Below are 20,733 nucleotides of genomic sequence, written 5' to 3'. Positions count from 1 at the left end.
TCAGGCGTACCTGTGACATTACAGTTAAAACAACTCTTTGATGAAGAAGGGCTCAAGAAAAAGTCTCTTTTCACAATTTATGTGGCTCCTTAGAATACAATAAAGACTGTTTTTGCAAAAACTGCCCCATGTTTAACAAGAAGTTCCATGACTAGATTTAAGAGTTGCTTGACATCCTCAACTGAAGTGCTATTTAAATTTTGCTAAAGAAGTCTTGCGTCTCAGAATTCTCAGTACTATAATTTAGAGTGAGGTGCTTTTTGAGCAAATTTCATCACTCCATTTTTTACATTTCAAACTTCCCATTTCCTGTCTTGGATTTTCTCATTTAAATTTCTTCTACATATTTTTTTTCTTCAGTTGTTACACTTTCTCTCAAGCAACACTATGAAGTACAACTTGTTAGTACTGGACTGGATCCCTTTTGTCTTCAGAACTACCTTAATTCTCTGCTACATCGATCTGGACTTGTGGTCTTTAGCTGCTGTTGTCCTCCCGCCTCAAAGTTTTATGTGCTGTGCATTCAGATGTATTCTAGATTTCTTCTAATAAGGGCTGATTTGAACTATTATTGATTGTGGAGGCTCAGACATTCATAAAAAAATGGTTTTCACAGAAACACATAAAATATTTTTACATTTGTTGAAAATGGTTTCAAATATCCATTTGTTCTCTTTATAATATAGATGACATACAGTTAAAGTACGGAGAACTGACAAACTGGAAGCACTCATTTGGCACACCTGCCAGCGTGCAGCAGTCACAGACTGTTAACCTCAAGATCTGGAAGTGTTTGAAAGTCAACGAAGCTTCACAATCTCAACCACTTTCTGCCTTCATCAAGGATCGGGAACAAGACCTTTTAAGCTTCTTCTTGGGGGGAAAAAAGATTTACAGTACATTAAAATTGATCTTGCCCTCTAGATCTCACTTCTGCTTGTAAGGTAAGCAAATAAAAATTTAACGTATCATTAGGATCGGTAAAAGACTCAATTCTTGTACTTTCCCTTCTCAGGTTACTGTTAAAGCTAGAAAAGAGCATTTACTTATTGTAATCTTATTCATTGCCACTGACTAATCTCCTGAAAAGATTAATGTTTGGCTGTGAGGCTCTAACTGAAAGCTATATAGTTTAAATATGTGGGGAAATAAAAAAGGCAAACCCATAAAATAGAGCTATTTATCTACTTAGCTGTCTAAAATAAATAATTAAACCGGCATTGCTTTCAAAAATAGCACGATGCATTCCAGCACTGCAGACTTTGCTGTGTTCAGAAGTAAATGTACAATTGTAGCATTAGACTTGTTGCAGTGTAGTTTTTAATTTAGTGACTATGTCTGCTATGAAGTATTTGAATATCATAAATATTTTGCCATTTGTATTCCAAGCAAATGCCTTCATTTTTTATTCATCAAAGGAACAGACTAAAAGCCAGTCTGTATGAAAACCTATAGTACTTGTATGTGTCATTGCTACTATTAGAATTACAGTAATTGTGGTTGTTCACATGAAAAAAACAGGAAGTAGAAATTTAAAAGCCCTCATTGAAAACAAACAACAGCTGACTGACTGACACATCATGTTTGTGTGTTTGATTGCTGTTTTGATGCAGGCACCTGGCAGATCATGACCCTGCAAGCATTAACGCCAGTGAACTGTGCAAGCCTCCTGCAGCCTGGCTGCTCCCTGTTGCAGCTGGATGGGGAAATCCTGCTGTTTGGCCAGAAAGGCTGGCCAAAGCGGTCATGTCCGACAGGAATCTTTGGTGTCAGGTTCAAACATAGTGAGATGAAGCTGAGGGCCATATCCTTCTCTAACGACTCGTGTTATCTCCCTCCGCTGCGCTGTCCAGCCGTCTGCCGCCTCGACCCCTATGATGGACTCCCAGAGAGTTACCTCATCCATGGAGGCCGCACCCCTAACAATGAGATATCATCAAGCTTGTACCTGCTTACTATGGATAGTCGGGGTTGCAATCGCAAACTAACGCTCAAGTGCAAAGAGAAAGAGCTGGTGGGGGAAGTGCCAGGGGCCCGATATGGCCATGCAATGAGCATCGTGCAAAGCCGTGGGAAGACAGCTTGTGTGATGTTTGGGGGCAGGTCCTACATGCCTGCAGGAGAGCGGACCACAGAAAGATGGAACAGTGTTGTTGACTGTCCTCCTCAGGTTTTCCTCTTTGATCTTGAGTTTGGGTGCTCCTCAGCTCACACTTTGCCTGAGCTCAGTGACGGGCAGTCCTTTCACGTAGCTATTGCCAGAGAGGACAGTGTGTACTTTATTGGAGGCCATTCTATCACCTCTGACTCACGTCCTCCTCGTCTGTTCCGCCTTCGTGTGGAACTCCTGCAGGGAAGCCCTTTGCTTTCCTGCGAGACCCTAGACTTTGGCTTGTCCATCTCTAGTGCCCTCATTACACGCACAGGTCCTGGTCATAAATATATTGTGTTAGGCGGATACCAGTCTGACTCCCAAAAGAGAATGGAGTGCAACATGGTCATTCTGGATGAGAAGGGGATCCACATTGAACACCTAGAACCTCCCAAGTGGACTCAAGATATCATCCATAGTCGTACATGGTTTGGAGGCAGTGCTGGAGACGGCTCCATCCTGTTGGCTGTTCCCACTGAAGGAAGACCATCCCAGCCTGATGTGCATTACTTCTATCATGTCAGCTTCCAACAAGAGAAGGAATCCAACGAGGAAGAAGGGATCCAGGCATGCAGCCAAGAGTCAACAGATTACGACAACTCCACTCCGCTTGAGGACTCTGAGGAGCTCTACTTTGGTCGTGAGCCACACGAGCTGGAAAACAGCAGCGATGACGAGGGAGACAATTACAATGAAGAGGATGAGGAGGATGAATCACAAACTGGTTACTGGATCAAATGCTGCCTTGGCTGTCAGGTGAACCCCAACACATGGGAGCCATTATACTCCACAGAGCTCCATCGTCCAGCCATGATTTTCTGCTCAAAAGGGGAGGAGGGACACTGGGTCCATGCTCAGTGCATGGAGCTGTCTGAGACCCTGTTAGTCAAACTGTCTCAGGGGAGCAAAAAGTACTTCTGTTTAGATCATGGAGGTCTGCCTCACCAGGAGATGACCCCACCACGACAGATTATTCCAGTGAAGCGCACCCCAATGAAAGTGAAGGAGAGAAATGGATCCCTGATGTTCAAAATGTCCCCAGCCAAAAAAAGTTTTTTCAAGAGACTTTTTGATTGAGTTCCATTTTCTTTATTATAGTTGTGGAAATTTCAATCTGTGTGTTTTCCTTGGAATACAAATTAATTGTACAAGATGCATACTTTGAAGAGAACTCCCTGAATACATTGAGAAATGCAAGATGTTCTGCTTCAATTTTAACATTTTAATGAAAAATTCTAAATGAAATGAATTACCACAGATCTTACTTTCTACTGTTCTTTAAGGCATTGTATTAATCATAGATTCCCTGTTGAAAGTTGCAATCACTCAATACAATGTAACAAAAAAAATGTGTGATGAAAATAAAAATTTAATAAAGATGCATTTTGTGACTTTGAATTGTGTATTTTGACTTGTACTTCAATAATAGTTTGTGAGTGTTTCACATTTACAGTGGGAAGTAAATAATTGATTTATCTGGTGAAAGGAGATATTAATATATGTTTAATTAAATAAGAAGGTTCTCATACTAAAAATATTACTTCAGGTCTCAGGAAATTTTGAAGGGATTTTTACTTTCTTCACTATCCGCTTGGCAAGAAAAACACATATTCTTTGTCATGGTGCTGGGTGTATTATTATTTCTTTGTCAGTTTGTACAGGAAAGTTTGGTTGAATATTGCTTTTACTTTGGTAACTTCCAGTAAAATTACAAGTAACTTTTGAAGAAAAAAAAATACTTTAAAGTATTATACATACTTTTCACAAAGCCCACATGTTTTGGTTAAAAGGTTTCTAATGGGGTGATGTAATTTTCTTCTCTTAAATGTGATGGTGTCATTGACTCTAGCTATATGGAAAAACAACAATATTAACCAAAATAAAGTTTTGAAATAAATCTGAGTGTCATTAATGCATAGAATGTATTTTAATAAATGAGACAAGTTATTCAAATGCATGAACTTTTCAACAATGTCCTAACTTCAACTAGTAAAGTATTTGACAGTCATTAAAAGTTAAAATTCCCATTTAAAAATATACTTCAGATCTACATTATTTTTTGTAATATTTGATATTTTAGAAGCTATATTTCTATGGTTCATAATTTAAAAATATATATATATTTCATAATTGTCTTGTCATTTCTTATACAACACTGGATTCTTTAAATTCTACTCTAGAGTAAAACAAGGGCTTTTCTAGCTATTGAAGAAAATTCAATGAAATGAAATTATTAGTAACGAGGTCAAGTATTGTCTTTATTTATTTATCTTGAAAACAAAAAAAAACAATTTCCATGGTGTACAGAAAAAGCTTTTCAGTAAGACATTGCTTATGAGGCTGAGTGACAGCACAGGAAAATCTGAACAAAACAGCACAGCTGTAGTGTAATATTTTTATTCTCTTTGAAGATCACCAGAGAAACCTATCCATAGTTCACTTGAGTGTATGTTTAGTGTAGGGCTGACAGCGCAAAATGAGGAAAAACACGGCAAAACGGAGCAAGTGAAATTTGGTGAATCATCCATCATCCATTACTTTGGAAATGCAATTCATAATTGCAAAAACATACATGCAGCAATTTTCAACGTAATGCTCTCTAAAAAATGATGTTATTGTAGAGCTCTGACAACTTTCCAATGAAATGTGAATATTTCATTGCATTTGTATGGTTAAACATATGGCAGTAAAACAAAACCAAACATTCAATCAAGAAAGAAAAAGAAAATTGCCTGTCACAATTCAAAATACCGTGGGCAGAAACAGACAATATAATCAATCAATCAAACAAATAAAGTTGCCAACAAATTAGACTTTCTGGTCCTGCCCATCTCTCTTCTCTGTCAACAGTGGCAGTGAAGAAATACTGAAGGAGAAAAAGAACCAGGTCATAAACAAAAGTGAAGAAAAATCCCTACTGGAGAGTCCATGGGGTATTAGGCTCTCTAATGGACCACACTATATTCTTATGGTATCAACAAAAAGGTCAGTATATGCTTCATTTTATGAGAAGAATTCGAATAACTATCATCTATCCTCTGCTGTGCAAAGCCTAAAAGAGATAAAAAATTGTTTCAAAGTGACCCAGCATCTATTCTGGCCCCTGGGGACCCTACGATAAAGCTCTAAAGTCATCTTTTTCAGAGGGCACTCATGAAACAAAGAACATTTAGGGCCCTGTGATTGCATTTTCCTTTGGCTAAAATGATATATTAATACAGTAGCCACAAATGTGGTCTTTTTTAACACAATTTTAGTCCATGACTTACAGCTCTTTCATCTGCTTCCATAAATATCCCCCTGTATAAATTCATAAATGTGTCATATCCTTGCAATACAATAAAATGTGCCATATTTCAGACAGCAAAGATTTAAAAAAAAAAAAAGTGGGAGGAAAAGCAAAGAAAAGAAACTTGTGTGTTATGTTTGCAGTGACTTCCTCAGTTATTTCTGAAATGCAGGAACAGGTAGTAAAACAAATATGGCAGTTCAAATATGTCTATGTTCAAAACGTAAAAACCAAATACTCGTGAAAAACTATTATTTTTGCATAGAATTCAAAAGTACTGATTGTTTTAAGTGCAAAATGTTATTTCCTCAAGAAAATGTCTTTTGTTTTATCTAACAAAAGATGTCAACGACTCTAACAATCACAATCAAAAACAATACAATCTAAAAATTAAATCAAATGCCAAAATATGTACAATGTATTCTTAAAGGACATATAAACCTACTCCATTTCTGTTGTGCCTGGAATATCAATAAGCATTTAAACTGAGAAAACATAAACATTGAGGTAAGTGAGAGATTACTGACTCTCTTAAAATAAATCAATCATGGAGACAGAACTAACAGAAATCAAAACCCAGTTATTTCTGGAGTCAACTCTTCATCATCCTGGTTCTCTTCTGGATCTATTGTTGCCTGGAAAGCTTTAGCAGAGTCTTTGTGAGCCTCCATAAACTTCTGCAAGTACTTAGAAGTGTAGAGCCAGTGGTGTTTTAGCACGTCTTCCAGTTCAAAGGCCTTGGACTGACGTGCATTCATCTTCCTGAAACGCCTGAACAGTTTGTTTGCCGACTCGTTCCCCTCGCTGGCCCAGGCTCCAATAGATCCATCTCTCTCTATAATTTCAGGCACATGGGCCAGGGTCTTGTGCAGGTAATTGGTTATTTTTCCGTTATACCTGTACTTGAAGGTAGCGGAGAGCAGGTCGGCAAAGCGCTGGGAGTTAAAACTGTAGCGGCACAGCTGGTCAGGGCACTCCTTGGCTGGACAGGTGGCACGCCACACAGGTTTCATTTGGAGGTAGAGCCTCATGAGTTCCCTCAGGACCTCTCTCCTCTCCTCTGAGGGCACCAGTTCACAAACCACCTCGGTAGCCTCCATGGTCATTAACCTTCGGGCATAGTTCCCATTCATCCTCATCACTGGTTTAAGCTTCATCTTCTTCCTCAGCTGTTTATCCAAGGCTGCCCTCCAGCTGCGCCGTTGCTCTCTGCTGGGGTTGGGGTTCTTAAACACTTCTCCAATTTCATCCTGGAAGATTTTGTAGAATTCAGTGGCATTGCCTATGTCGCAGTGCAATGCATCTAGCGTGGGCTGGGTCTCCAGAAAGGGCTTGGCTGAGACTCCTTTGACTCTGTCTCGTAGCTCATCTACAGACTCAGAAAAGGGGTTGGTTCTCCATATTTCATAACGTTCCAGATTCTCATCATGGCTGCGGGTGATGGAGTGTAACACCATGTTTTGAGCAGCCTCTGCTCGACTGGAGTCACACAAAGTACAGATATATGTAGATCCCGAAGCTTCCAGGCCCTCCATTTCACGCACCATCTTTTCATCATACCCTGTGCCCCTGAAGTGGAAGCGAAAGGAGCGTGGCATGCCGCCCATAGATAGAATGAGCCTGCTCTCTTTCATCGCATTTCGCTCTGCAACTATAGGCCCCAAAACAGCAGTGAGAGTCTCGTGGTCAGACTCATCCACAAACATAAGGCAAAGGGGCTTACAGGATAGTTCAGAGTTGGGCTTTGGCTCTGTGAAAATTGTGACCTCCTCCTGTTCATCTTCAGCCTGGATAGAGACAGACATAACAGTGAAAGAGAAGCGAACAGCCTTCTCAGGAACAGCTGGTCCTCCACCATGCTTTTCGCTAACATCACCCATGCCATCACAGCACTCCTTGATCATGACTCTAAAGCCCAAGGTGCAAGCGCTATCTTCCATCCCAGTGTCTCTCAGACCTTCCATGATGTCCTCCTCAAGGTCCTTCAGTGCTCCAACAAGCGCCACATCATAGCGAAAGCGCCGGGTGATGGTGTCAGCTGGGGAGTCATCTAACGAAGATGTCCATCCTGACAGCCCATTTATGATGCCAACGTTACAAGATGTGGACACGTTTTTGAGAGCTGGCTGCCATTCAAACTGGTGAAAGCCAGGAAGAAGTTCCTTTTCTGCAGCTCTGAGGGTGTGCAAGGGCTGAAAGATTTGGCGGCCACTTGTAGCTTTGACTGTTCGATACATCTTATGATACTGGCTGCAGCTCAGGAATGTGTTGACACGAATGGCCAGGCACACAGCAGGACTCAATCCAAAGCCTCTGCCTGTGGAGAGAGAAACAATACAAGGAGAATAAGTTTGTGAGAAAGACAAAAGTAGCTAAAAACATATGACAACGTAACAGGATTGTAGATGCACAAATCTAATATCTTATTATTTGAAAAATAAAATGCAGTCTGCCATTCGTTCAGTTATTTTCCTACATTTGAAATAATTTCCACAGTGATGCAGAGAAAATTACAAATTTTCCACCTAAATGTGAACATATTATCATCAAAAGTCCACAAACACATTATTACAAGATCCAATACTCCCTATTTTCCAGATGTTAGAAAGGGACAGAGTAAAACTGGCAAAAGTGAAGCTGGCAAAAGTGATGTATTGGCTGAAGATGAAAACAGACACCAGCTGCCTTCAATTCCCCAGAGAGGAGGATGGTGCTGTCTGTGTAATTTGCAGATACAAGCGCTGCTGATGTTGTTTTGATTCTAACAACCCCTGCACAAGACTTGTTACTGTGCATTAAAGGGAGTGTGAGACTGATGGACTGACAGACAAGATGAGTGGAACCAGAGGGGGCATTGGGGATGGCTGTGTCTGTAACAGAGGTGGACAATAATGCAACAAATTTCTGATCAATTGCCAGAAAACAATTTCTCTCCCTGCAGTATTGAACTTTTCAACTCATTGTTATTTATGAGATTCGTGTATTCCTCAGAGGAAGGGGGTATATTAATGAGCAAACATGATCATAGTTAACAGTTGGCTTTTTGTCTGCTTTTCATTGCTATTCATTGCTACACTGACTGAGTGAAAGCTTAAAATAACTTTTTACCTTGCATCATGGCCTCCAGCTCGTCTGCCTGCCGGTGTTCATTTCCAGATCTCAGAGCGAGCAGAAACAGTGTCAAGCACACAGACTTCAGATCACCGCCTTCTTCTTTGTCTGCAAACACCTTCACCTGGCTCTTCAGATCCTTCAGTCGGTGCTTCTGGGCACGACGGGTTAAGGAGAGCAAGTGCTGGCGGGGTCTCCCTCCCTTATTGGTTAGCAGGTAGCTTTGAAACTGAGATGAGTGTTTGCTTGTACCCGGCTCCAACTCATGGTTTAGACAGTGGGCCTTGAACAAGCCTAACTGCACGTGCTCACCACAACCTTCACAGGGACACAGCAGAGGCAGAGAGTAGAGAGTTGATAAGAAGGTTTTGGCAGGAGGGATGAGATCATCAGGAGCACAAGAAACGTTGCATGAAGGGCAGTGGGGTCCCAGAACGTGGGTAAATTTTATAATGCAGCTGCGGCAGAAGAGATGCCCACAGGGGGACTGAACTGGATCACAGAGCAGGTGGTCACACACCAGGCAGGTGAAAGAAATGATAAAATCCGCAGGTAGCTTTTCTGCAATCAGTTTGGTGTTAAGGTGATCATTTTGGCAGTGCGTGATATTCTTTACCCACTGTTCTCTCTGGATAGCATTTTTTTTCCAGGCCCTCAGCACAGGATTGTGGCAGTCTCCAAAGGGTCTAAGGGCTCTCTTCTCACCAACAGCAATGGTGTCACTGTGGTCCCACCTGGCCCTTTTGGCCAAACTCTGGACTTTAGGAACAACCTTCCTCCTCTTTCTTCCAGTCCTTTGAAATGATGACTTTTTGGGGGAGCACAGGTAGCAGTGGGAGGTGTGGGGCTTCCACTCTGGGACTTTTGTTCTAGTGAAGCTGCAGACCCCTCCTCCTCGTATGGCGGCAAGCCAGCAGCGATGGCAGAAGGAAAGAGGGTGGATGGATTCTGCGTCCTCTGTCACATCCACCTTGAATACTTTCAGAAGTATGTCTGGCCAGCTCGTAAACTTGCAACCCATTTTGCGGAGCACACACTTGCTTGCGTCATCCAGATCACCATGGACATCATGCACAGGTCCTTTGACCTTCCTCAGGATCATTCCACAGATGCGGCACAAGCACCTACATGGAAATAAAATCAGTGTCATCATCTCTGAAAGAATTACAGAGAGCAATATTATGAGATCATACTTTTTTTTTTCATAGCTCATCACCTGAGATGGTTCATGTGGGTGTCCATTTCCTGCAGTTTCATATCAACTCTCTTACCAGCGCCTTCCACATTTTCTTTGCTTTTCCCCCCAAGGCACAATTTCATAACACTCGCTAGTCCCCCTCCATGATCTGCTTCTATATTTGGAGCGTTAGGAGGTGAGATCCCTAATGAAGCTCCTATCTCGGTCTGTGTCTCACTCGGCAGAGGTGCCTTCTCCATAGATTTCACCCTAAACAGCTTAAACTTCCACTGAGAATACTTAGAGTGGGGATGCTGGAGCTCAGCAGGCATGAAGGATCTGGGACCATCTGTCTCTGGGTTCTCTGCTGCCATGATGAGAATTAGATCTTGGACCCTGAAGAGGAGAGGAGAGAGAAAAGGGGAGATTCATGTGATGTACTGCAAAAGTATTAAAATAATTCCATCTGTGCATGAAATAATGGATACAGAAAAGACTGGATAGTTCAAATCCCTCATTAGGACTTAAAATTGGTGTGTTCTCAGAGCTGATCCCTAGACACAACCTAAGAGCCTCACTTGATTCTCAATGAATTTATACACTGCAAACCCTGAAATCCCATTGAGCAGCCAGAGCCTCGACCTCGACTGCTGTATTATATCATAAGTGGCATTTGGATCTTCTGTAAAATGCATGAGCAAAGCATTAGAGGATCAATACAACACCAAAATGTTCATATCTCTCCCCTCTTCAAACCCATCTTTCCCAGAGAGGCTGCATCTTCTTTTTTTCTCTCTCTCTCTCTTTGACACAGCAAGTTTTCTAAATGGACAGCCTTATTTCTGCAAAGCTGTCAGTCATCTCTGTTTGTCATTTTCTTGGCTGTGAGGAGAATTGGAGCTCTGGGAGACTTCAACTGACATTTTAAATGCTGCTGGGGAAAAAAAAGGCAAACCTACCACATAATACCTAGATATTGACCAAGTACAAGCAGAAAAGAAAACAAGAAAGCATCACATTGAATAAACATCAAGAGAAGACGTATTTGAAGCATAGCTTTAAACAGTTTAGAAATTGTATTTCAGTCCCACCAAGTAGTTTTATGACACTATACAGGTCAGATCTATGGTATTGATGCTCTAATAGACCTTCTGTAGTCTCCTTCCATAAAATCCATGTTCTATTACCAGTTCTGACAAAAAGGGAGTCAAACAATCTTAGAAACTACCAGAGTCTTACCATTTCACTCCAATAGCAGACACACTGTAGAATCCTCTGTCTATCCATCTTTTAGTGCTCTCTGTGTGTTTTCTCCCTTGGAGGCTTAAAGCTGTCAGACTACTCCATTTCCTAGATCTATGTCTGCTTCACGGGCTGAACCCTCATCTAAGACAAACAGCTGAGCCTGTATGCATGTGTATCAGCTGGGCTCTTACCTTGTTTTTCAGTCTCAGCTGGCATCGGCTCCCTTGGGGCCTCTTTCTGCAAGGGAGCACAAGGGAAGCCCTGGAGCCAGTCCCCTTTTCACGGTGCGCACAATACACTGTATTTGTGTTGGAGAGTCTGTCACAGTTTGGAGTTGTGGTTTCATACAGTGGGATTGCTCCATACCATGCTGTATTTATACCCGTCCTGTGATGGAATCCCAACAGTCAACTCTTGCCACCTGATACAAGCAGCTGACAAAAAAAATAAAAAAACAAGGTCGACCCCAAACAGCAGTTGGAACTGCTGCATGCAGAATCCAACGGCATACCCCAAACAAACTGCTTTTTACCACAACACACTGATCCTGTGCTCCTCAAATCCATCTGCAGGTTCACTTCATCCAGGTGGCTTCACTGCAACAGAGACTGTTAAACAAACAAATGGCAAAAAGACAGAGAAAAACAACAGATCATGCAAGGCCTGATCAACAAGAAAGAAAACTGTGTGCACTTTAAGAGAAAGAATATTTCTTTATAATTGGTCATACCACAACTACATTTATCCATGTATTTCATTAAAAATGATAGGCTCAAAGAATAAAAACAAAGTGGAAAAAAATTTGTATGTGATTTCAAATACCTTCTCACAACAAAACTGGAAACACTTGGCTTCCATAATTCTAACAAAATAACAATTTATTTATTTAGTTTATAAATTTTATTCATAAAATTTATAAAAAATTTTAGACATTTTTCGAAAATGTATAAAAGAAAATGTTATTTTTATACATTTTTGGCTTGTTGATTCCTCATTTGGTTCACTGTTGTCTTGCAGCAAGAAGGTCCACTATTCAAATTGTGGCCTGGGATCTTTCTGAATGGAGTATACATCTGCTCCTTGTGATTCTTGGGTTAAATGTCCTCTGAAAAACTCCCCTTGATTATGAGTTTGTGTATAAATGATTGTTTATACTGTGTGATGGACTGGCAACCGTTCCAGCAGAATTTACTTGCCTCTCATCCAATGACCACTGAGGATACAATGTACTACTTTGTGTTTGCATTTTACATAAGTTATCAATAAAGTACTTTAATATTTATGGTTGTAACATCACAAAATGTGAAAGAGCCAAAACACCTTTTGCAATGATTAAGCGAGAAAATCCTCAAATTACACCTTAACTGAGACAGGAAGTTACATTTAGCTATAGCAAAATAAACAATTTAATAATTTCATCATGTAAATATCTTATTACAGTCAATCTACTGTTAATCAAAAGGACAAAAGAGGGTATAACAGTGACTCATTATGCAGAATAAATTATCTGATTGTTCATTTGATGGTTACTATTTTTGCAAATTAGTTTTTCAGACTGAACATCCAGTAAATAAGCAAGACATTTAAGAAAGCATCCATGTATGTTCAATTTTTCATCAATGGCTCATAGTTGCATATTTTAATAATCTCTCTGCATCCTTTATTTAGCTCCCTATTTGTGACAAGTTTATATTATACAGTATCATTTGTTGTGGCGTCCCAGCAGGTATGCAGAGTATTTGCCCAAGATCACTCTTGTTTCTAATTATCCAGGGGATTAATCTGATGTACTCGCCACAGGAGCCTGTTACTGTTGCTTTGGATTTGCCATCCAAGTCATTAGATACACAGTCAGTGGGCACCAAACAACAGTTGGGTCTTTCCCAGCCTTGTCAGCCTAACAGGGGAGCAGGATGAATACTGGCAGGCCTCGCATCTTCCATTTGGTGCTTATGGCCGATTGTGACCTTCGACGGCAGAATCCGTTTTCATTTTTCTATTTCTTTCTTCCTTTTTTTGACAAGAGGATCTATTCCAGGAAGAAGTTTACAAGCACAGTCAGTGCTGTTTTCAAGGCACATCCAAATCCGTCACACAGAGCAGAGAGATCTAAGGTGTGCAAAGCATGATTCATTATCCAAGAACAAACAAATGATGGATTATAGCAAGATGCTCCAGACCTATTTATAGTTGATAGTTAGATTTATGATAGCCAAGTAGCCACATGATTTCAAGGTAAACGACACACCTAGCTCCGTGGCAGACAGAGACAAAGCTGCAGATGTCTGCCTGACAAACAAGCAGTGACCCCCAGAGACCCTTATCTCTCTGCGCCTGCTAATTGACTTGTTATTGATCAACTCAAAGGCAGTCTGATTTATGAGGAAGACGACTTGTGGAGACAGCCACCTGGCATGGAGGGAGTGTTATGAATGTGGGAAGCAAACCCCAGGGAGACCACAAACTGCAGTTTAGGAGAACATAGATGAGTTTGAAATGTGCAACTGACAACTCACACTTGGAGTGTGTGCGTGAAGGTAGGCGTGTTCTAGCATTTTTCACCTTCTATGGCACGTTTTTCCCACATACACCATGTTGTGAGGATGCACTGCTCCTCATGGGGCCTAAAGCCTGGGCCCCATGAGAAGAAGTGCTGTTTTGGGGCATATGGTTAAATTTATGGCTAAGTTGGGAATTTAGTATATGTTAGGTTTAACTTTAGGCATAAATTAGGTTTGAGATGTTTAGTGTAAGTGTCAGGGTTAGGCTATATAGCCTATATAGAAATGAAAGAAAAATAAATGTCTCTGCAGCTCTTACAGAATTACTAAGACTGCCTTTGTTTGTTTTGTTGCTTAGGTGGCTAGCCTTTTTGCTTCAAGGTTCTTTCCATTATTCTTGATCTGTTCTTTTATTGGTTGGTTTAGATTATCATTATCTTTGTATTTTAATTAAATGGGCTTGTGTGTCATGTTTTAAATCACTCTGTATTGGAAAATGTCCTAATTGCTCATTTTCTTTCATCTCACGAGTTCAGCTCCTCACCAAACTGCACTGAATTTACTCATTATACTCACCTGGTCCCCAGTAATTTTCTCCACACTTATAAGTCAGTTTGTTGTACAGTTGTTATGCTATTCACTTTTTCTTAATCAGAGCTTGTCCACTACATCCTTCAAATGGGCTAGTTACATTATGCAAATATGTATGCCAATCTTGTCTTTTCTATATTACAATTATGTACTATTTTTTAAATTATTTTTCAAAACCTTAGGTGTATTTAATACTTTTGCAACTAACTGAGGTAGAGAAGGATACAGAGTTCCGTTTCTGTTTTTGTCAGCCTATGCCAATGTGTAGGTTATGATAAAGATCAAATAAATATAAAGTAGTTCCACTAATCCATCCTTGAGAGACTTCATAGTTGTTAGAGTCAGATATGTGTGTGTGTAAAACAAAGAGACAGAACAAATAGGACATGGGAGTGAGAGGGTGGTGAAAGATAAAGGAGAGGGATATGGTAGTGATCGTTTGTAAAGGAGTTCCACAGGATAACAGGCTTAGTTCTGAACAGAGAGCACAAAGGGGCTTAGGCTGATTGCAGGCTGTGACAAGGAAAGAGGGGAAAGAGATCAAGCCCTCCAGGCAGAACTGCGCAAGTCACAGATCCAAAAACGGTTCTCAGACAGCTCCTGTCGTTCCAGCAGCTTATGAAAATGTGTCAATAGCAGAAACAGACAATGAACGAATTCCTTAGTTGTGCTGGTATCTCCCTTAGAAGAAATAAAAATGTCAGAAATGTCTAGGTTTGAATAGGCCGACCAAAATTGCACAATGATATTTCAAAATGTCACAACGGATGTGGGAATTGTACTGATTACATGCAGAGTGAAAGGGGCATTTCACATTGCTATGCAATTTTTTTTTAAAACTGCAGCTTCAAAGCATGTCCAGCTGCTTCTTTGGCTTCTATCAGACAGTACTCTGTTAGTTGCCTCTCAATGTCCACATACTCTATCCCTCATTCAGAGACATGATTTGGTAGATTAATGCTCAATGGAGGTGGATTTCATCACAGACCTGTTCATCAAAGCTTCCTGCCAAAACATCCCTTTCAAACCCTGCCCCCATCTTAGCAAAGCCACAATTTCTCATCTCCCTATCTCTCCCTCACCCTGTCTCTTTTTTTTTTTAATTTGTCTCACATTTTTCTTCTTCCAGTTATTTAATAAATGTGGTTTTGATTTCATCAATGAGGTGTTTAATTAAAATTCCCTCCTTCTGCACTGAAGGGTTTTTGTGAGTAACCCTGAATGAAGTAGCTGTAATTGTTGTTGAGATAGATGAAAAAAAAAAAACAGCACAAAATCACTGCTTCTGTGAATAATTTCCACCACAAGCTACTTACGTCCTTTGTGCTTAATACCTTTCATGGCCAGCAACCCAAATATTCATTCTATTGGATATCCTATTGCAGGGATAGTAATAGTTCGTTACGTGTCCTGCATTAAAAAGTTTCCCCCAGGGCAGTGCAGTTATTTTGGTTTGGGGCCAGTTCTCTTCATCTCTGGTGAGTTATATAATCTGAAGAACCACTTACACAGCATCCAATTTGAGCATCTTCTGCTCAAATAGAAAAAAATTAATATTCCTTTAACATTTACTGGATAGCTTTCAAATATAATTAACATGCAGAGACTGCAGGAATAACACTCTTACTGGCTTCTTTATTGGGTATATGCATTCAGATGTGTAAAACAAACAGTGACTCAACCCTACACAGTGAAAAAAAACTTGCTAAAGTTCAAAGACATCAGAATAGGGAAGAAATTAGATTGACACTTTGAACACGGCCTGGTTGTTGCTGCAAGACTGGTTGCTAAGAGTATTTCAGAAACTTATCCTTTGGGATTTTCTTGCACAGCCATGTCTCAGATTTAGAGAGAAGGGTCTGGAAATTTGAAAATATGAAGCATAAAAGCACTTCACATTTGAAGGTAAAAGCGGGTTCAACCTGGTACTTTGAAGGTATATCTAAAAAGGTTACGAGTGATTGTACATTGCACAACTGCTTAACACTTCAGCCCTCTATAAAGTTAGATCTACATCTGTTCAGACAATCCAGATGGATGCTGATCAAGCCTGAGCCTGATTCGGGAGCACTAGAGAAGAATTGGAGAATCAGGACCAGTGTATTTCATCAAAAATAAACAATGCTCTTTAATTAATTCTGTGTTAAATAAATGTAGATTGTACTGATTGTAGAGCAGTCATGTTGATACCAGGGGTCCTCTGGTGACATGAAGATCGACTGTCTGAGAATGTCTCGTGTATAATTATGCATTAGTTCTATTTTCCACAAACTGTCTGGGTCTGGTTTACACAGAAGGTCTGTCAGCTGAAGGATTCTATCTTGTAAACAACTACTTAAGATTTCAAACTCTCACAGTCCATAAAGAGAGAATTTCCTGGCAAATTGTTTAAACCATCATAAGTGGGTTGCATTCACAAACTTTTTAAACAAATCATGTAATGATTTCCTGGCTTTACTTTATTTCTTTAAAGTATTTTAGAGCACTGCCCCTGTCTGTGCCTCAGCCACAGAGTCTTTTCTTTTTACAATTAATGACATCATCATGTAACACTTGCATAGCATTGGTGCATGGGTCTGCAGTACATGAGGTTAACATTGAAAGAGCCACTTCAGACATGCTGAAGTGGCTCTTTGTGACATAACTGAAATCATATGGAGCCCACTAGATTATTATTATTTTTATATTAGTAATTGGGAAGGCTAGTTTCATCAGTTTGTGAGTTTGGTTTTAATGCAAAATGTGCATTAAAATCCACAATAGTAATCTTCTATAAAATAGGGTAGGACGCTCTGCTCACTTTAGTTTGTCTGTATAACAAAATATAACCTTTTTGTTTGCAGTTTGTACAGATGTGTTGTCTTATTATTTGTATAAAGGGTCATGTAAGTTTTGCCTCCTCTACACAAAGTTGTACAAGTAAGAGCAAATGTAGTCAATTTGATTGTGAAGGAATGTGGGTCATCATCCAAGTGCCCAGGTCACAAAGCTATTGGTTTACATTGTGAGCTACCATTTTGGATCAATTAGATATTTTCTTAAAGTTTTTTTTATAACTCCAGTGACTTTATTCTGTGACACTAAAATCTGTTTGCAAATGTAAATATATATTCTTTTCAAAATCTAACAAGCTGATTATTTTATTGAAGTGTAGAGACAACTCTACAAGCAGCTAGACATCCCCCCTAAAGAGCTGGAGTTTAAGACTTCTTGCATAGACTATTCTTTTACTTTAAAGTAATGTTGGATCTTTGAATCAGAAGAAGGAAATTTAACTTTTTTTTTTCTTTTCCTTTTCTGTTTTTTAATGGGCCTTATCTGAACTATTTCAACCATGTTTCTGACAAGCCAACAACGGTGATAGCAGAAGTTTCTTATTAAGAACTAGTTTGGAGTTATTGGTTTAAAGTCTAAGTCTCGGAGTCCAAATATGATAGAATGAAGAAAAGGGCTGTTCAAGACGCTTTGAATAGGTAGTAACACCTCAAGGAATGTTTCTTTCATTTGGCAAGGACTGTGGAGAGACAAATAATCATTGTAGCCAGAGTGTGATGGAGCAAAGCAAGTATTAGCATGTTCCACCAGGAAGCCATTTTACAGCTTCAAAAACACATTCTGTAGATGGAGATGATTATTGGAGCAAGTGTAAGAACAGAAATGTACTGCAATTGCTTATAATTTTGGAGTCCCACTGTGTTTCACAGTAACCCTGTGAAATTACATTTTAACATATAGTGCGTGAATTACATCACAATGACAAAGTGTTGATTGGTTGAGCCAGACTCAAGGGGAATGTGTTTGTACACTACACCAGAACACAGAGATGCCTCAGGGATAACCCGGCTAACGTGTATTCCCTGTAGTTGGATGAGAGATTGACTAGCATTGAATATATAAAGATCACAATAAACAGACTCTCCACCTGCTCAGTGACAGCTTTGGGACCAGGTAGGTTTGAGGGTATTGATACAGTTTTGCATTCACTGCCTTGCCTGTACAAGCAAGTGTAACAGTCTGTGCATAAGCAAATAAAATTTTAACTGAATAGGGAATAAGGGAAAGAGGCCACGGGAAAGTGAGATGGCTGTCTCATAACAATGTTGATAAAAATCCTATTCCTCTGTTCATCCCCCCTCTACCTTTAGCAGCTTTGGCTTTTGGTTCCTGAGGGAAGTGCATCATTCTAATTCATCCCTCATCTTTTTGTGAAAGACAGCAACCGGTAGTGTTTGTTTAGTCAGACGGAGTAACGTGTGGAATTTCCTTTGAGGTGAGAAGTAGGCTCTGCTCTATACAGTTGACAGCAGTTAGTGAGTCAATGATGCTGCCTCTCTTGCTCATTCGTTTACTATTTTTCTATAGGTTTACCAAGAAATCCAGTATAGGAGCAAACACTGACTGCCTAGAATATCAAGAGCTCCTGTCAGGATTGATTTACAGAATCAATGATGTACAACAAAGAAGTTTCACTTTCTGAAATGAGTGACACAACATATTGAGTGTTGTCAAAGCAGTCCAAATTTTGCTTGAAAAATATCCAGAAAAAGGCCCTGGCCTGGATTCGAACCCTATACATTGTTGCAAGTGAACTGCGCAAGCAATTGCATATAATGTTATTTTGTTTTTGTTTTAGTTCTGCATTAGAATATATCAACAAAAAATAGACAGCCAACCAAACAACTTCCAAAGATCAACAAACAATCTGAATAAGAAATTTCCTGTGTATGTCTGTATATATAATACTGTGTAAAATACCACTTCTAAATATTATAATAACCGTATGAATATTGAACTTGTTACCACTAACGTGTGGTACCTAATTAGCAGGTAAATGCAGATAATTTGAGAATGAAAACAAAAAAATGGAAAAACAAAAAAAGCTCTTTGGGTCTATCATTACCTGGAATCAATCTTAGTTTAAATATAGATTCACTGAAGCTAATTGTAATAAAATATATTGCCATCCATCTAAAAGCTACTTTCATGGAAGCAAAAAACTAAACTGTTCTCATTTATTGATAAAGCTTATTTAAACAACCTCACTTACACCAAAGTGTATCACATGTAGAATATAAAATAAGTCTAGGACAATGACTTAAAAATAACTGAATAAGCAACAAAAAAGTAAAGGGCTCTAAAAACTGAGTATAAAAGCCAAACTGCAAATAAAGTAAGTTATCACCAGTGTATCACACTCAACCAGTTTAAAAATTTGTCTCAGAAATTTTTCTATATTGTAATATCTACCAGTTTATAAACTGGATGGAAATAATCCAGTTTATGATCCATGGTCTAGATGATAAAAAAAGAAAGAAACTATCCATCCATCAGTTTCTATACCTTTTTAACAAGTGAAGGGTCACAAGGCACTGATTCTATATCCAGAGGTTAATGTGAGAGGCGTGCTACATCGTGGACAGTCTGCCAGTGTATCACAGGTCAACAAAGAGAAAAACAAGACAGACCATTCTAACACATATTCAAATTTAAGGGCCATTGACAATGGCCAAACTATTTAGTATGGATGTTTTGGGATTGTTGAAGGAGACAAGAGTGTTCAGATACATCTTATTCATACACAGGGAGAGCACACATACCCCACGAAGAAAGGCTCTGGATAAAATTTGAACCCAAGACCTCCTTGCTTTGAGGCAACAGTGCTAGCAACAGCACCATTGTTACATGAAACCAATAACTTTTGTTGTAATTCAGTTTATCTGAACAAAAGAGGTGCAGCTGGATAGTATCTGGCAGACCAGCATCACTATCCATTGTGTCAAACCATTGGCATGGCCGCACGTTATGAAAACTTTTTTACTTCACATGAGACATGTAACTAAAATAATTAAGCATGTCAATGTCTGTCTCTAAACTATGGCACAGACTCAGGAAGAATGATTTGGGGTTTTGTTTGTTGTCAACTCATTATCACACATCTCCCTTTAGATTACTCCTTCAACTAGAATTCTTTTCCCATGATGGCTATATCAACGTCTGCATTTAATGATTTTTTTCTACTTCATCTTCTCCTTTCGTTTTAATTTATTGCCATTGTAAAAAGGTTTGTCACTCCCAAGTAGCGCTGAGCCCATTATCATAAACAGCCCAATAAGTAACTCCACACAATGTGTGCAAAGCAAGCACACTCAATATGCAAAGCAGAAAGGGGCTGTTAAAGAAAGCTGGCGCCTGGTGATTATATTTGTAATTTAATTTCCTTGGTCACACATAGATAAGAGCAGGGAGAGGCTACAGTTGGCCAGAGATGAAAAAGACGGACGAGAATGTGGCTCTGCGCAGCTTCATTGTCTGGGCTGAGAGGTCTGAGACTGAACAAGGTTCCTGTCTGGAAAATATGGTCGAGCCAATTTGTTGCTCATGTCAATATTAAAGGCACATAGGTAACTTTGTATGCTTCCAAAAAATGCCAAATATTAATTTCTTTTTTTTTTGTAAAATTTTGATACTGCCTTTTGGCAGTAATTGTAAGTTGTTTTCAAATCAGTAACTAATATTCTGTGTGATCATTTACAGCACCTAGCAAAAGTATTCATACTTCACAAGAGTATGCATTGTGTTTCATTGGAACAGCAAACCTCAATGTGTTTTATTTGGATTTTATGGAATAGGCCAACACACACTTTCTTATAATTGTAATGTAAAGAGA

The 20,733-nt window shown here is 39.5% G+C and overlaps 2 protein-coding genes across 2 annotated transcripts; one reads left to right on the top strand and one right to left on the bottom strand.

Moving 5' to 3' along the window:
- Positions 1–385: 385 nt before the first annotated feature.
- Positions 386–3,466, top strand: rag2 (recombination activating gene 2). Its single transcript, XM_044124474.1, has 2 exons — positions 386–944; positions 1,614–3,466. Exon 2 carries the CDS (start codon positions 1,628–1,630, stop codon positions 3,227–3,229), a length of 1,602 nt encoding a protein of 533 aa, XP_043980409.1. The 5' UTR covers positions 386–944; positions 1,614–1,627; the 3' UTR covers positions 3,230–3,466.
- Positions 3,467–6,010: 2,544 nt separating this feature from the next.
- On the bottom strand, positions 6,011–10,118 carry rag1 (recombination activating 1). Its single transcript, XM_044124520.1, has 3 exons — positions 9,769–10,118; positions 8,550–9,676; positions 6,011–7,758 (listed from the first exon to the last, which is right to left on the bottom strand). Exons 1-3 carry the CDS (start codon positions 10,101–10,103, stop codon positions 6,011–6,013), a joined length of 3,210 nt encoding a protein of 1,069 aa, XP_043980455.1. The 5' UTR covers positions 10,104–10,118.
- Between the last annotated feature and the right edge of the window lie 10,615 nt (positions 10,119–20,733).

This window comes from Gambusia affinis, linkage group LG08 (assembly GCF_019740435.1).
Source record: "Gambusia affinis linkage group LG08, SWU_Gaff_1.0, whole genome shotgun sequence".
Taxonomy (NCBI): domain Eukaryota; kingdom Metazoa; phylum Chordata; class Actinopteri; order Cyprinodontiformes; family Poeciliidae; genus Gambusia; species Gambusia affinis.
Note: the sequence above shows the minus strand (reverse complement) of the source record. Positions and strands in the feature narration are given on the sequence as shown.

What these genes read in the sequence shown, in the direction of transcription:
- rag1 (XM_044124520.1), bottom strand. Translation starts at nt 10,103, where the DNA reads ATGGCAGCAGAGAACCCAGAGACAGATGGTCCCAGATCCTTCATGCCT. An exon ending in ACCCACATGAACCATCTCAG is followed by an intron (nt 9,677 to 9,768) that starts GTGATGAGCTAT and finishes ATTTCCATGTAG; the next exon opens with GTGCTTGTGCCGCATCTGTG. An exon ending in GCTGGAGGCCATGATGCAAG is followed by an intron (nt 7,759 to 8,549) that starts GTAAAAAGTTAT and finishes CTCTCTCCACAG; the next exon opens with GCAGAGGCTTTGGATTGAGT.
- rag2 (XM_044124474.1), top strand. Translation starts at nt 1,628, where the DNA reads ATGACCCTGCAAGCATTAACGCCAGTGAACTGTGCAAGCCTCCTGCAG.